This window comes from Hydractinia symbiolongicarpus, chromosome 5, assembly GCF_029227915.1.
Source record: "Hydractinia symbiolongicarpus strain clone_291-10 chromosome 5, HSymV2.1, whole genome shotgun sequence".
NCBI classification, from domain to species: Eukaryota; Metazoa; Cnidaria; class Hydrozoa; order Anthoathecata; family Hydractiniidae; genus Hydractinia; species Hydractinia symbiolongicarpus.
Genome location: NC_079879.1, coordinates 13,342,010 through 13,357,898, shown reverse-complemented (window position 1 = coordinate 13,357,898; position 15,889 = coordinate 13,342,010). Strand labels below are relative to the sequence as shown.

Genomic DNA, 15,889 nt, shown 5'->3' with positions numbered 1-15,889 from the left:
TAAGACCATAACCCGTGCAAAGTCTAAAATAAAAAAAAGCACATTGATTTGAGCATTCTTACCTTCTCCGTAGATGAAGTCAACGGTAGCATGACGGTGCAACAATGCAATTTGCTGCTGTTTTTTACTGGCTAATGACGCGCCATAATAACATAAATTCTGATCAGTGCCGATATCAATAGGTATTGTACAGTTCCAATATTTTGGACATAATAGCTGACCATGGTCGACATAGTTCGGCGCGGAAATCCATTTAATTGGTTTCAATATGGCGTGTCTTGGTGGAGTAAAAATTATTTTTTCATCAAACTGATCCATCACCAATTGAAAGAGATCATATGTACCAGGGAGTGCGTCTGTGATTTGCTCATCTGTGTACATCACCACTTCACCATTCTTCCCTCGTCTTTTGTAATTAACCAGCTGTTCCCAGCGTGATTTTATATATTCCACTAACTCTTCTTCGTCTTCGTTTGTAAGCAGAGCCGAAAGTTTCTCTTCAAAATGCCACATACTATCTTGGTCGTTCTCAGAAGCTTGGGATGTGCTTCTCTCGATTAGCACATGCAATCCTGAAGACACTTGGCGAGATAATTTTTTTGTTATATTTTTAAGTGATAGTTTTCGTCTCTTCTTAATTGCCATTGTGTTAAGTTGACACAAGTCTCGATTACCCAATACAAATTTCTTTCGAATATTCTTCCCCTTCTCATCCTTCTCGTTTGTTAAACTTGTCAAATAATAATAAAATTCTTCGAAGCTAATTTCTTCGTAGTTATGCTCCTGAATAATCGAGTCAAACATTTCCTTGTGTATGTCTTCATCAGTTCCAATCATGTCGCGGACAAAATGTTGAAATTCCTGTCTTGATAACCAACCATTTTTATCTTTGTCAGCTTTCAAAAATAAAATTTTGATTTTTTCTTTAAGTTTGTCTTCCTGTTTCGTCACTAAATTGTAAAGAGATAAACACGTATTTAAAAGTGATTTTTGGAATATGTCAAGCGTTCAGAAGTTAGTGCAAATTTAGATTTTTCAGATTGAAATCACAAAAATTCATGTTTCGAAACACAAACATTATGATTCTATTTATATCACAAACATGTGACCAAAATCAAATTGTTTTTGATCATATTGGGTCCTATTGGGAAGTGAATAAGTGGGAATAATTTGTACATGTTACAAAATTCATAAAACTGAAGTGTGCGAAATTTGTGTCGCAAAATATTTGATACAGTCATGATTTTGAAAGAGAAAACAAAATTAGCATTCTGTCGGACAAATTTTGTTATAACTAAGGGTATTTTCATTTACAAAAATCGAAGCGCGAAGGAATGTTTAAATTAAAATTGTCACGGATGCAAAAAATACAAAATAAGGCGAAAAAATATTTGCTAATAACCGACTTCTAAATTTTTTTGCGGAATTAATTTTGCTGATTTAAGTTTAGGGTAAAAATATCATATTAACCAGAACAATTTCTGTAGTTTATACTGGACACAAATGCACCCTTGCATATTTCTAGCTCTTATTTAACACCTCAAGCAAACTAGGTATCCATTTTAAACAGCAAACCTATTCCCACTGCTTCGTAAGTGCTAAGGAGCAGGTATGAAACTGCACGTCACAATTTGTATACTTAACTTGAAAGCGCCCTTTCATCCAGCGAAGTCTATTTCATAGGATTTACAAGGTTATTTTTTTAAAGCTACTTATACGAAATAAAAATTCAGAAAAAGTCGAAAACTTAAAAAAAAAAATCATAACTTACTGTTTTCTTCTGAAGGTCTTGGTACTGGTCGTTTCTTTCTCAATGTCCTTGCGTTGCTGTTGACTCGCTTCTTTAATTCTTGAGATTCAAGACATATCTTCCATCTCTCTGCAGCTGTAAAAAACGTTTAAATTTAAAACTTTTCCAAAAATATATGACTCTAGTATGCTAACTAAATCTACAGACAGTAATTTAAAGATTGCTAGACAAACAGTCCCGAACCTCACCAGTTAACTTTTGTTGCGGTTTTCTATAAATATTTTCAAAATTTCTGTGTAAGAATTGTTGATCCATTTTGCTGCTTATTTCCTCTGTGATAACTTCAGTTATGTTCACCACTGAATCATTTAATTTTTTCTCCTGTAATACCTCTAGTATCAGTTTCTTATCTTTAAAATGTTTTAGCTTTACTAGAACTGTTCTCAACCATCCCCGTCCGTCGTAATGTTTCCATTTACCGACGCGTTCCACATATTCTATCTCCACTTCGTTATTATGTTCCTTAAGTAATTTCTTTACTTTGGCTTCTGTAACTTCTTTGGATTCACATTCATCTTCTCGGACACCATCAAATTTTAAAACATTTCTCTTCGTATCTCTTTCAACAACAATCAATTTCTCTTTAATATCGCCAATCTCTCGATCGTGATTTTTTAAATTTTGATTAATTTTTTTTGTTATTTCGTTCAGTTCATTTTTTAATACGGTTAACTCTGTTTGCTTTACACTGTCCATAAACTCTATGGAAACTTTCAAATCACTCAACGCGTTCTTAAACCCTTTTGTAACAGAAGAAATCTGCTCATTAATATTTTCTAACTCGAGTCTAAAAAGAGTTACTACTGTTTTCTCGTATATTGAAAGCAGTTCTTCTACTTGTGCGCTGGTGAACATAACGTCAGTCATGTTGTCAACTGACGTGCTGACAGTAAAGTCACGGACAGAGGAAAGTGATGGAGGCGTATTAACATTGTCATCGCCATATGTCTTTAAAAATACTTTTATAAATTGACAGTCCGGTAATTGCGTCTAATTAATGAGCTTTGGGTAGGTCAATTGTGATGTAAGCAATCCTGTTTTTAAGTACTTTGTTGATGCATACAATCAGGGAAGATATAAATGAGATTCTTTAGTTTTTTTTTTTGATTTTCAATTTACCATGAACTTTAAAAACCGAAAGTTCTTTTCACATTTCGTATTTTAAAGTGAACTAGCAAATTCTTATATGAAATAAATTTTCGCAAAAGCAGCGTTGAAACACTAAAACTCGTTTTTACACCCAGTATTTGATCATTTTAGGAAAAATAAACATACTAAAAAAGAAATAGTAAAGTAGAAAATATTGAACAACTTACCAACTTTTATCATGATTTTCTCGATGTTAAAACTTTTAATTCTAATGAAACAAAACTTCTTCTATTCCTTTCTATACTCACTTCTCTTCTTCAGTCACCATCCCAAATGATCTTTTTTTATTGTGTCGCATTATTATTTAATCACTCGGAAATCTATGTGGGCGAATACAAGCGAGAAAAAGTTACGTTACGGAGAAGAGATTGCGAAACTACACATAGATTCCTAATTGTAAAAACACCTTAAAGTTATCAAATTTCGCAGCTGCAAAATTTAGCGATTTATAACGAAATTCTCTGGATTTAGTGCTAGTTAGGAAGGATAGAGAAGAACCTAGAAATTATATTTTTCATTTTATCATCTATTTAGTTTTCGATTGGCAGACAAAATCTTTCGTTCTTATAAACTACAAATGACACTCCGCCCCATACTACCGGAGTAATACAAATTATGTTTGCCTGACGCGCTTAATTAAATTTCCACCGAAATAATTTTTTTCCGGCATTCGTTGAATTTTAAGAACATTTTGAAATTATGAAATTATTTTGAAAGGTATAAAAGGTATCAAAGGTATAAAATTTCTAGTAATGTTGAATAGTCTTTAACGTTTCCTGCTAAAAATATAAGAATGTCTTCAAAATCCCTTCTGAACCACGCTAGTTGCTAGACAATAAAAACAAAAAATTGTAGTGTGCAGAGTAAGTTAAAATATTTGAAAAAAAAAACTTTTTATAAATTTACAAAATTTGAGCATCCTTTGCTGACACGATATAGTTTTTTGTTTCTAAAAAAAAACAAGAAAAGTACTTCAATGCTCGTACATAGGCTATAACCTACTAAATAATTTTTTTACATACTTTTTTCTTTTCTTTTGGATTGACCAAAAATGAGTTGGTCAGGAGGATGTTGTTTCAATGGTTTATCACTTGGTGTGAACTCAGCTAAACGTTCACTTCCACTATCCTCTTCCACTTTCAAGCGATCAATCAGTTTTGATTCATCTAAGACATCGTTACGTTGCTCATTTATAACACCATCGCTACTTTCGAAATCAGGGTTTATTAGTTCTGCAGTTTTTAGCAGACTTGTGTACTTCCCGTCTTTATCTTTGTGTCTTTCGCGCGCATCTTCTTGCATCGGTTTGGCGTCCTGTAAGTTTAACTTCTCCTTTCTTGCCTCTTTAGATACAAGCTTATTATTTCTGTTTTCTTCGCCATCTGTTTGGTCTTTTGAATCCACGTTGGTAAGGTAAGATTTGAGTTTTAGTACATAAGATATGTCTAAAGAAAATAAAATATTTTTCTATTCGATTTTTTGTGTAGTAACTTTAAAACGTGCCAAAAACAAATGCAGTTTTCACACGCGAGAAAAAGAATTGCCAACCAATTTGCGTTGAATCGCAAACTTTCTCACGACGGACAGGCGTAATCTTTTATTTCGCATTGTTGTACGTTAGAACAAACGGATATTTGAGATTACTAATTCCTAATTTTTAATTCCCAAAAATTTTAATTCGCGCGTTCACAATTCTTATTTCCACATTTTGTTTAATTCCCGATGTTCCAATCGCAAATTTGAATTCTGAAATCTTTTACTCTGTACAAACAACCAGCTTTGGTATAAGAACATAGTTTGGATAGGCTCTACTTACCTTTTTCTTCTATATCTACGTTACTTGCTGGTTGAACTTCATCCACGTCAGGCTCAGCGTTTCCATTTTCAGTTTCTTTTGCATCACCATCGTGTAAACTAATTTCGTCATCTACGTAATTCTCCCTTCCGTCGTTATTCTTATCCAAACCATTGTCATATTCGTAATCAAAAATCTCTTCATCTGGATTTTTTTTTGATTTTTTTGATGACATATCATGAGCATTCCCATCATGTAATTTTTCGTACGCCACGCCTTTCTTATGGTGTTTTGTTTTCTCGTTATCATAAGGCACCGATGCATCATTTGAATTATGAGGGTTATCCTTCCAATTTTTAAGCACTTCTGAAAGTTGCTTGTTTTGCTCTGCAGTTAAGTCTTCGAAAAATGTGTTATCTCGCTCTTTGGAAGACCCTTGAAATGAAGAAACATCGACATCATCTGTTAGTTTGTCTCCATTTATACCTTTTGTACTACTTTGAACAGTATCATGTGTAACGATGGAATTTCTGTTATCCATTGGAGTACTACGTTCGAGGATTTCGTTACTGCTTTTTTCACCAGTTTGCAGAGCATATGGATCTTCTTTTCCAATTGGAGAAGATAATGGTAGGTTGCTATAATGTTCTCCAGTGTACCTGTTCTTAGTAGGTAAATTAGTTTCTTTTTTTGTGTCTGTTTGTGACTCTGAATGTGTTTTTAGACTGGAAAGAGGGCGCAGTCCTTTTTGTATGCTAGAATATCTTTCTTTTAATTCTGCTTCCTTCTTTATCAATTTTATTTCAATATATCTAAGCACCTTACTAAGCTCTGCATGTAGAATTGGATGACTTCTAATCGCTTCTTTTAAACTTTTGACTTTCTTTGTAAGAACTAGAATGGAATTACTGGGAAATGGATTCATATTTGTAGTGTTGTTGCTTTCGGCTGATCCCTCTAAATATTTTGTTTTACTCTTCTCCGCTGTTTCACTCAGTATTGACTTGGTAATTTCATCTTTGTTTTTTGAAAAAGCTCCTGTTAAAAACAGGTCATCTTTTGAAGCAACACTCTTGTAATCAACAGTTTGTTTATCATTTTTGTCGTTGCCGTAAGTTTCGCCGGTGTTTAAATAATATTTATGCTCGTCTTCTGCGCTTCTGCTCTTTCTCTCAGACGTCAATGGAGGCGTTTTCTTCTCATTAAATATTACGTGATCAAAGGAGTCAGTTTCAGTATCAGAATTTACGATTTGTTCGTCTACACTTCCTGTTAACTTGATACCATCCAAAGGATTCTGAATTTCTGAGAACGTAAGGATTACATAATTAGGAGAAAAATTTACAGTAAAAAAAAATTCAAATTTTATAAAAACACCTGCTAAAAGTTATTAAATCTTGACATAGAACTCAAAGTAAAGTAATAAGGTTCACAATTAAATTAGGAAAAAAGTGTGCTGTTCAATGTCAGCATAAAGAATTATCTGAATACGAAAAGAAGTTACAAAATGTCCAAGTCAATGTAAACACAGTTATTCTTATTTAAAACCACAACCCAAAATATAAATTGCTGCTTGTAAAGGCTATTTGCCACTTAGCAGAAATGTTCCGCTGAAAGAAAATTGTCCGTGTGGAGCATGCGCAGTCGTCAAATAAAGTTTCCCTGAAAGGAAAACTTTGATGAAATCCGAGGGAAAAAAAGGACATTTTCAACTCAAAAAATTTTATCCGCGGGAAAATTAAAATTAAGCTAATCAGAATTGTAGCTTCCACGTAATCATGGCGGACGAAATAGACGTATGCGATAACTGATAGAGTTTAGGAGAAATGGCAAGAAGAGTATACTATACAATATAACTTGCTATAAATCTATGGATTTCATCAATTGAATCAGATGCAATAATGTTTCTGTAACCTTCATGCGACATATATATAAATGAGAAGCGACAAAATAGCACCTCCTAAAGCTCTTGCTCCACAGCGTGTATACAACGTACCAGAAAATGTTCAACTTAGTGTATCAGCAGCTAATCAGAGGCAGTCACAAAAGTCAACTACCTCTTCTTGTGCACAGGACTTATCACCACCACCATCACCACCACCACCACCACCACCGCTATCCTTCGCTGCCCAAACGATAGCAAAAATGACGAGCATAGAGAAGTCAAATGTGTTATCAGAATTGATAGACCTTGTGAAAGATTATAAATCCGTATAAAAACAAAGTCAACTTTGTTTAAAGACAAAGTCAAGAAAGATGATGCTTGGAAAAGAATTTGCTTGGAAAAGAATTGCGCTTGTTTTAAATGTTGGTGGTAAGTAAAATTAATTATTATCGGTATGAACACCCTAGAAGTATTTGTGAATGAACATTGCAGTTGTGTAGGACGTGTTTGTCTGAAAAATCAACACACTCTTTCATTTTGTTTCATAATCACAAAGAAAATAATCATGAGATTTGCTCATTGCAAAAAAACATTCAGTAAAATTTCCTTATATTTGAGATTATTTAAGTTTGCGAAAATAAGTTCATTTATTACTAGCTGCATATTTTGAAAAACAACTTAGTGTGTGACAAAGTTATGAACTCATGGAAACGTCTTGTTGAAAATTATAGAAAGACTGTTAAACGAAGAAAATCAAAAAGTGGCGATCCCGGGAACAACAAACCACCAAATTGCAAATGCTTAGATCAGTTAACGATTTTAAATAATACTGTTTCTACTAATGAAACTGTTAACAACTTTTCCATATCACGAGCTTCATCGTCAGAAACAACTGATATCCGTAGCGATGTGGTTATTACGCAAAGTAATTCTCATTTACAAACAGACACCAGTGGCGCGGTCAGGAAAGAGAAGTAGCACTACCAGTGAATTAGCTGTTGATGCTTTACTGGCGAAAGCTTTAAGCGATGAATCTTCTAATAAGGGTTCAGCAAACGCACCTGAGTAAGACAAAGATGGAGATTCACTTTTCTGTAAAAGCTCGATATCTTCCCTAAAAGAAAGTCTCCTCGCGAAAAGAAGAAAGGAGAAGTTGAAATACTACAAGTCTTGATAAATCTTGGTGACTAAAGTTATTTCAGTACATATTTATTTTTAGCTAAACCACCTTGTTTTGTAAAGTTTTCATATATAAAATTTTTGTGTTTGTGATACTATTGTTGTGAACTTTCTGTTGTAAATTCAAATACACCTGGATTATATATTATGTTTGATTGCGAGCACCGAACCAATTCGGGAGATAAAAAAATCACGAAAATTGCCCGTGTTTCCTTGGCAAGTCTTGAGTAGTTACGTGACGCAAGCTGATGTACAGGCTGCATTCGTTGATCACCGGTAACATGCTCTCTTTATCGTCCTGAGCGAATTCCTCGCGAAGTGTCTCTATATAATCATCTGGGCAATATAGTTTTTTTCTCGCACATCAGAAGATTGTGCAATGCAACTATGGCTTTTGTTACTTCGAGGACAGTGTCAGTTCTTTCAATATTGGCTCTGCGGAATATGCGAAATCTTGATGCAGCTATTCAAACGTGTTCCCGACCACCTTTTCTTGCTCGTGATAGCCGATAGTTGAATAACCGTTCTTTATCTCGCATGATTGATTATCGCATGATATCGCCAAGTGAGCAGTTGCTGAAAATGCCAGCGTCACCAATTATCCAACTCTCTCCGATATCACCCATGGTAAATTGGTATTGAGCATCACACACAGCCAGTAGCACAATCAAACATGTTTTCTTGTAATTGAAAAACATGGATCCATTATTGCTTGGTTTTTAAATCATGACATGTTTTCCGTGAATTGCACCTAGTCAGTGATGAATGTTCCACTTATTTTCAAACTTTTGTCCAATACACTTCCATTGTTCTTTAGTACTGGATGTTGCTATATACCCTTTAGTTAACAAGACATCCCATGTGACCTTACACGTCTCATTTACTATGCGACCCACAGTAGGTGGGCTTATTCTGTACGCGATAGCAATGGATGCTTGTGAATCACCTGTGGCTAAGTACTTCAATGTCACCGTAAGTCTCTCAGCTGGACTAACTGGTTCACGGTGAACTCCATCTGTAACAATTGATAGCGCCACCAATCGAAGTAAATTTTCCAACTGATGTGGCTACATGCGAAAGTAACGAAAGAAGAGCTCATGGTCATGAAGTTTAAGATCGTGAACTAAAATATTGTATTTTCCCTTTTTCTTCCTTTCTTGGTACAACCATCAGCCATATTACATTAACAATCACTTAAAATTTTCTTCCTGCGGAACATTTCTGCTTACTGGAAAACGTCCTTAATATGCAATACTGTTTTTACGAAATTTGCTTACACATTTTGCAGCTTTTAGCGCCCACAAAAAAAAACAATGTATACTGTGAGCGAATATGCGCACAAAAATTAGCTAGGAAACCCGGCGCTATTCTTTATTCTTGTTTCTTATAACAAAAATATGATTTGAGAATATGCAGCGCCAGGTAGAATATCACGGATTGTACAACCCGCACTCTTTAATTGGTCGAAAACCTTGATAATTATTTCAAGAAATAAGGGTTGCCAACCCAAGTCCATACGGTGTGACCATTAAATAAATTAAATTTAAAAGTAAAGAGTGGCGAGGGTGATATTCTCAGAAAAAAAATTCCATTAAGCGCTTTTGTACAAGATGCTTAGGATTATACAGAAACACGAAAACACATTATCGGCTGGTACAATTCGTTTTTTTTTAACTGTTTTTACAAGCGAATAAAACTGGAGCCCAGAGCTCTAATCTTGCGCAGAATTTCAAAATAGCGCATATTAGCTGCTGCTGTGTGCTTGATGGTCAGCTTAAGAAACCTACCGCAGTATTCCAGTATTTAATAACAAACTAACTAGCTATAATTAGGACGTTCGGTTTAAAAGGGAGAACTTTTTATATTTCTAACTGCCACGGAGGGTTAGCCGCACTCTCTTATTCTTCCAATGTAATCAGAATAAAATGTGTGAGTGTTGAAAAAACGAGAATTTAGCTTGTCGAACTAAGCAAAAATTGCAGTTAAAACTATTTTTTTTTGAATAATGCACGTGAAAATTTCAACTTTAGTGAAGAAAAGATTAATAAAAGTAAAAAAAAAATTCTCCATACCTGCATCAAACGCATTTTTATTTTCATCGTCATCTTCAAAAACTAAGTTTTCTAAGACCGGATCAACATCTTGATAAGAAGCCGCATTGAATGCTTGTCCATGTTGCAGATCTTCAAATGTGTTCACATCATCATGAGAAACTTCATATGAAGTCTCAGTGTTCAAATCACCGAATGATAATTCATAGTCACGATGGTTGAAGTCTCTTTTGTGGCGATGCTTAACTTCTTTACTGGCTAAAAATAAAAAAATCTCATCAGCAGAAATGCAATTGTTTCGATTGAATTATTTTTTGAGGCTTTTCGAAGTTTTTTAGCCAAATTTTTAAAATTAAATAGTTTCGGCACGAAAAACATAAGTCGCTAGCACATTAAAAATTGTAGCATCTTTTTTGTGAATTCATTGCTTCTTTAATTTTAGAACACAGTTACGAAATTTATAAATTTTTAAAAATATTCGTTACATTTTAACGATCATACGCGAAAATGAGTACCAGCTAAATGTTGTTTTTCCGACCCGCGAAACATCCACACAAATTAGTATTAAGGTATAACCTCATTTGATAATTTAGCTATGTTATTCTTTATGTGGAAATGCCTTCTGTTGCACGCTAATATAAAACATAAATATGAAACTTTTTTACCAAAAATATTACCACCAAATTCTTCTATAACGCCCCATTCTAAAGCTGTGTTGTATAATTCTTGAGAAGAGATATTGTGAAAGTTTTTGAGTAGTAATTCTCGAGATTTTTCATTTTTAGGATGGATTCTGCTTGCAAGTTCAGTGAGAACTATTCTAAAGTGAAGATATGGCAAGGTTTTTTAAACAGCGGTAGTTTATCAAATTCATCAAACATACAGAAAGATTCAAAGAACTGATTGAGTTTTGCATCCTCTTCATATCATTACCCGACATTTTTAAAATAACTAAGAGTTATAAAATACCGAGATAAAATTCAGTAAAGTATAAATTATGCGATAAAATGATAATACTCTCTAATTTCACTCTTCAAATTTTTGTATTCTTCAGGTTCATCTTCAAATTCTTTCAATTTTCTTTTTTTTTCTTCCAAATCTTCAAAGTCAGAGTCTTCTTTTACATTAAAGACTTCTTTCATGGATTCGAGATCCCGGCGGTGACGTAATGAGTGGAGGTGTTCTGCATAGCTTACTAAAGCAAGAAAATTTATTATAACTCGCAACAACCCCTCAAATATCCATGAAATTCCTACCGCTTCCACGATTTGGAGAGTAAAAAAAAAAAAGGAAGCGGACAAAAGAATACATAATTCTTTGCCCCACCTCGGAAAGTCAAAATAATGAAGGATGGCTTTACCAAGCAATGAATAGAAAAAAGTGAAACAGAACCGCTAATGTTGGAAAATATTTAAAAGTCTGACAGCAAAAATGTAAAAAAAAATTTATTTCTTGTTTTATGACCGGCCACTCGCAGACCTAACAATTTAAATTTTTTAAATTTTTATTCTAAAAAGACTTAGAATGTCAAAATGTAAAAATAAAAAACGTTTAACCTTTAAATCAGGTAGCTAAAGTTGACAAACTGCTTAATTTGCGGAATTGAAAAACTGCAGAATAGCTAAAATACCGAACCATTTTGGCTTTATGAGAAATAATCTAGTATGCTTTTAATAAAAATATAGTTAGCTAGACGGTCAGAAATGATCAATTATTGATGTAAATTATATAAGAGGAGTATAACGGGATTACATAGGGAATTATTCCGTTGTCTTCAGCTAAAATTGGATGTTCAATTTAATTTCTAAGTTGATTTTAGATGTTGTTTTTTGTCATCAGTGCTCCTAAAAGTTTATAAAACTTTGCCGTCGCCAATAGCTCGACTTTTGTGTAGGTCAAACTCAAAAACCGACTGCTTGTTTTGTAGGAAGATAGGGGAGAGTAGCTAATGGGCGGCAACCTTGAGATCCTCAAAAAACGTCTGTACAGTATTCTCCTCAAAATTTAAATCGCGTAATATGTAGCAAGTCATTTCTACTTTTTCGATAAAATTCACTTGACCTTCAATAATTGCATTTAAACAAGTTACTACAAAAACGATTGCAGCATTTATGAGTGTTTTGGGGAGTCTTTTAAGATTTCGATAACATAACAAGTGCTGAAATAATAAAAAATATTAATAATACATATTGTCACCTTTAAAGTCTAGAATGTTAATAAATTTGTGTCGTGTGGAATATAAATTGGAAATAGTTAATATTGTATATTTCTTAGCATTTTATATTCTTCGAGACTATGCTTCTAGGGAAGGGTTCGAATCAGGATTATATGAGGTGATTAGCTGCGAAGAGTGATGTCTTAAAGAGCAATAAAGCTGGCTTTAATGCTTCAAAATGTTCAGCCTTAACGGATTATTTATAGCAGAAAAAAGTGGGTAATTTGTCCCCCTGATTTTATGTGTGTTGTAGCGTGACAGCAACGATGGAGAGAACACCTGCGATGGAGTGTTGTATATATACAAGGGTCACGAGTTAAAGAGAGTTACTTGTTGTTGTATGATACACAAATGTGTTGTTTATGAGTTCTTCCCCTACAATATAAGATTGGAGACGAGGTATTATAAGCTACCTGTATTTAGTGACCTTCGACGGATTTCATGTTTTTCTGACCTCGCATTGTTTTCTTTCTCAATTTTCTTAAATTCTTGCAGCATATTTCGAATTTCTTCTGTGGATACAGGGATGTCACGTAGGGGGTGGTCTCGTTCTGCTGCAGCGTTTTTATCTAATGGGTTTTCACCAACGAAATAGAATCTATCAAACACGTCCTTGTCCCTGTCTTGATCTCTTGTGTCTAAAAAGTATGGATTGCTAAACTTAAGAATCGAGCGAACGAACAAACAATCGAACAAACAGACGAAGAAAACATAAACAACAAACGAACAGAAAAACAACGAACAAAATTCTACCGTCATTATCTATGTCTACTTTCTTTTGGATATCCTAAAGGAAAGAACAATTACACATGTGAAACGCTTGAATTATGTGTTTTTAAAATTCACGACTATCCTAGACAGATAGCGTCAAATGTAGTTTACAGCTGGCTGACGAAGTTGTTAATTTTGTAACGCATTCTCCCATCATCTGGTTGACACGTGTTAAAACAAAACAAAATTGTTCGAAATATTATACCTTTTCTACGGAGGAAAAAGATAATAGCTGTAGATAAGAAAATAAAATGACGTAAAGATGAAGCGGATATCTGCTCATTTCGTGTTGGGCATCAAAACATTTTCCCTTCAGTTTTCAACAAAATTTGCGTTCACACACAACACAACACCACTCCACCACATACCCTTTGTTTGTGGTAGTGGTTCGAACGCTGTTATCGATTGTTTTGAAAACATTGTAGTGTGAATTTGTTTTGAATTTGTTTCTTTCCTCTGGACTTAAGTAGAAGTACCAAAAATGTCATTTTATGTGTTAAATATTAGGGTGGGTAGGTGAGATTTGTTACGATGCGTTACAAGGGGTAGGTGGGTAGTAAAAAAAAAGGCGAACATGGATGTTATTGAATGGTCCCAACGTTAATGTTGCTTTAAAGTACTGAGGTTTTTCCAATTTAATTAACGCGTGCTCTTGTGACGTACGAGTGTGGTTTCTATACGGAGTAATACTCCGTATAGCTGCTATACGGAGCTTGGTTTAGTTATACGGAGTCTGCCAACGAATGTTCTTAAAGTGGAAATATTGCAATATATGACTGTTTAAAACTATTTCCGAAAAAAATAAAAAATAATCACCATTAAGAACAAGTTAAAAAGACAAGCACGTCATTTTCCTACTTTTTATCCATCGTAAACATAGGAGTTATATTGTAGTTATACGGAGTGTGGGAACATTAGTTTGATTCAAAAAAAAGGATTATGGCATACAGATTGTGAGATACCGAGAGTATGTTATGCAGAATTCGTTATGGGGAGTATGCAGAATTTGCTATAAGGACCATGCCATACGGAGTATGTTATACGGACTATGCCATACGGAGTATTCTATACGGAGTATGCCATACGGACTGTGACATGCTTCATATACGAAGTATTCTATACGGAGTGTGACATGCTTACTATACTGAGTGTGACAGGCTTAGTATATGGAATGTGAGATGCTTAGTATACGGAGTGTGACATGCTTAGTATATGGAGTATGACATGTTTAATATACGAAGTATGCTATACGGAGTGTGACAGGCTTAGTATACGGAGTGTGCCATGCTAAGTATGCGGAGTGTGACATGTTTGATAGGAACAGAATTCGATGTGTTGTTAATGAGTTAAGGTTTACAATGGCTGGTATAAAAGTACACAATTTTAAAGTTATATTAACTGGAACTGTTATCTACGGTAATTGGTACTCTGCATGCTTGTCTCATATTTTAGACGTTTTTCTTCTTACACAAATTATTTGCTTGTTTTAGGCACAATTTTCTAAACTGGAATAGCTCAGAGTAAATTTTTAATAAGAATGCTTAGTTTAGACTTCGACGCTCATGCTTCATTCGCTAATGTCTAGCCAAACCAGTCTCGGCAATATACTGTCAAAGCTGTCTGCGCCGCTCGCTACTTTGAGATATTTAAATATTTCCTCCTATGCGGAGTAAACATGCCGCTATACAAAGTTATACTCCGTATACGCATGCCTATACGGAGCCGTACTCCGTATAGCTGCACACTCCAAATTTAGTCATTTGTTGGAAACTACCGTGGTTTCTCCAATTTAACGCGTAAATAGTTATTTTGGACGCTATGCGTGAAAAATTAAAGAAAGAATAATTACAAGATTTCGGCTTTCAAAGTACGCGTTAATAATTAGGGGAAAATATGCGTTAAATTAGAGACTTTTTGAAAATCTTTTTAACTGTACCATTTTCCAAACGCGTTCTTTTTCGTTTTCTCCATGTTTTTTTCAATTTGTTTTATTCTTTTTTGGTAATCTTCCATGAAATCGAATCCGTCAAGAATCAGCTCATAAAAGAAGATTTTGATACAGTCTATACCAGCTGGTTGTACGTCGAATTGTCAGCCAATGGATGTTTGTTTAAACAGGCCCTTCAAGGCTGTATTGAGAAAGTGCTGGATGAATTACATTTTGGATGTTATCGAAAAATTTCCTGGTTCAAAAAAAGATCCAAATTTCAAAATCCCAACTCCTACACAATAAAAATGGTCGATTGGGTTAAGGCAGCATATGAGAATCTTTCTCCCAATGTCACCATGGTTCGAAAATCGTTTGAAGTGTGCGGGATCACAACATCAGATCCCCAAAAAGTCAGAAATAATGATTTCTATCAAAAATGCATGGTAAATGCATTGGTAAATTTAGAGGAAGAATCGGAAGATAATGAAGATCCGTTTGATTTGTAATTAAGTTTGTGAATTCTGTGTGTCGTTTGAAAAAAAATAAAGTAGATTAAAAAATAATTTTCCTGGTGGCATTCTCTAACCTGCCTGCACAACGAAATAGTCCACATCCGGGCTGCTCACGAAGAATTAGCACATTTCCAAGGTGAATAATATGGCTAACTAAGCTTTCTGCAAGGCAATAAAATTTAGTTTCCCTCATACGAAAGCTTGGACGCAAACGAATGTATCAAAGGAAGTCACTAAAATTCAAATCCAACAACTAACACAAAATAATTTCTCAAAGCAAACCCCGAATTAAAATCAGCCCATGAGCACCACAGTTACCGTGGTCACATCTAAGCCTCTTAAAAATACGATAATTAATTATAAGGAGGAGGCCATTCAGAAGAGTGAGTAAAACACAATAAAAATAATCAATTAAAAAACGCGGTTGATCGCGCTGTTATGGACTGCAGGACATCCGTTTGCGACCCTGCGTAATTCCGATTTACGATGGTAAGAAAAATTATACTGCGTCTCCTGGCTGCGAGGTGAAATGTTTATGGAAATCTTTTAAAGGTTTAAAATTTTAGCTTGGTCAATTTCACTGAAATGAATT

The 15,889-nt window shown here is 34.4% G+C and overlaps 1 protein-coding gene across 1 annotated transcript; it reads right to left on the bottom strand.

Annotated features, from left to right (window-relative positions):
• Window positions 1-2,724: 2,724 nt before the first annotated feature.
• On the bottom strand, window positions 2,725-14,544 carry LOC130644887 (uncharacterized). The gene is made up of 9 exons (XM_057450667.1): window positions 13,061-14,544; window positions 12,838-12,871; window positions 12,498-12,722; window positions 10,887-11,064; window positions 10,535-10,689; window positions 9,891-10,127; window positions 4,776-6,059; window positions 3,982-4,404; window positions 2,725-3,908 (listed from the first exon to the last, which is right to left on the bottom strand). Exons 1-9 carry the CDS (start codon window positions 13,136-13,138, stop codon window positions 3,862-3,864), a joined length of 2,661 nt encoding a protein of 886 aa, XP_057306650.1. The 5' UTR covers window positions 13,139-14,544; the 3' UTR covers window positions 2,725-3,861.
• Window positions 14,545-15,889: the final 1,345 nt, after the last annotated feature.

Excerpts from the sequence above, each read along its gene's own strand:
- LOC130644887 (XM_057450667.1), bottom strand. The coding sequence starts at position 13,138 with ATGAGCAGATATCCGCTTCATCTTTACGTCATTTTATTTTCTTATCTA. Across the intron at positions 11,065-12,497 it reads TCGAAGGTCACTAAATACAG|TAAGCTATGCAGAACACCTC; the intron begins GTAGCTTATAAT and ends TTCTTGCTTTAG. Across the intron at positions 10,128-10,534 it reads ATTTGGTGGTAATATTTTTG|CCAGTAAAGAAGTTAAGCAT; the intron begins GTAAAAAAGTTT and ends TTTTATTTTTAG.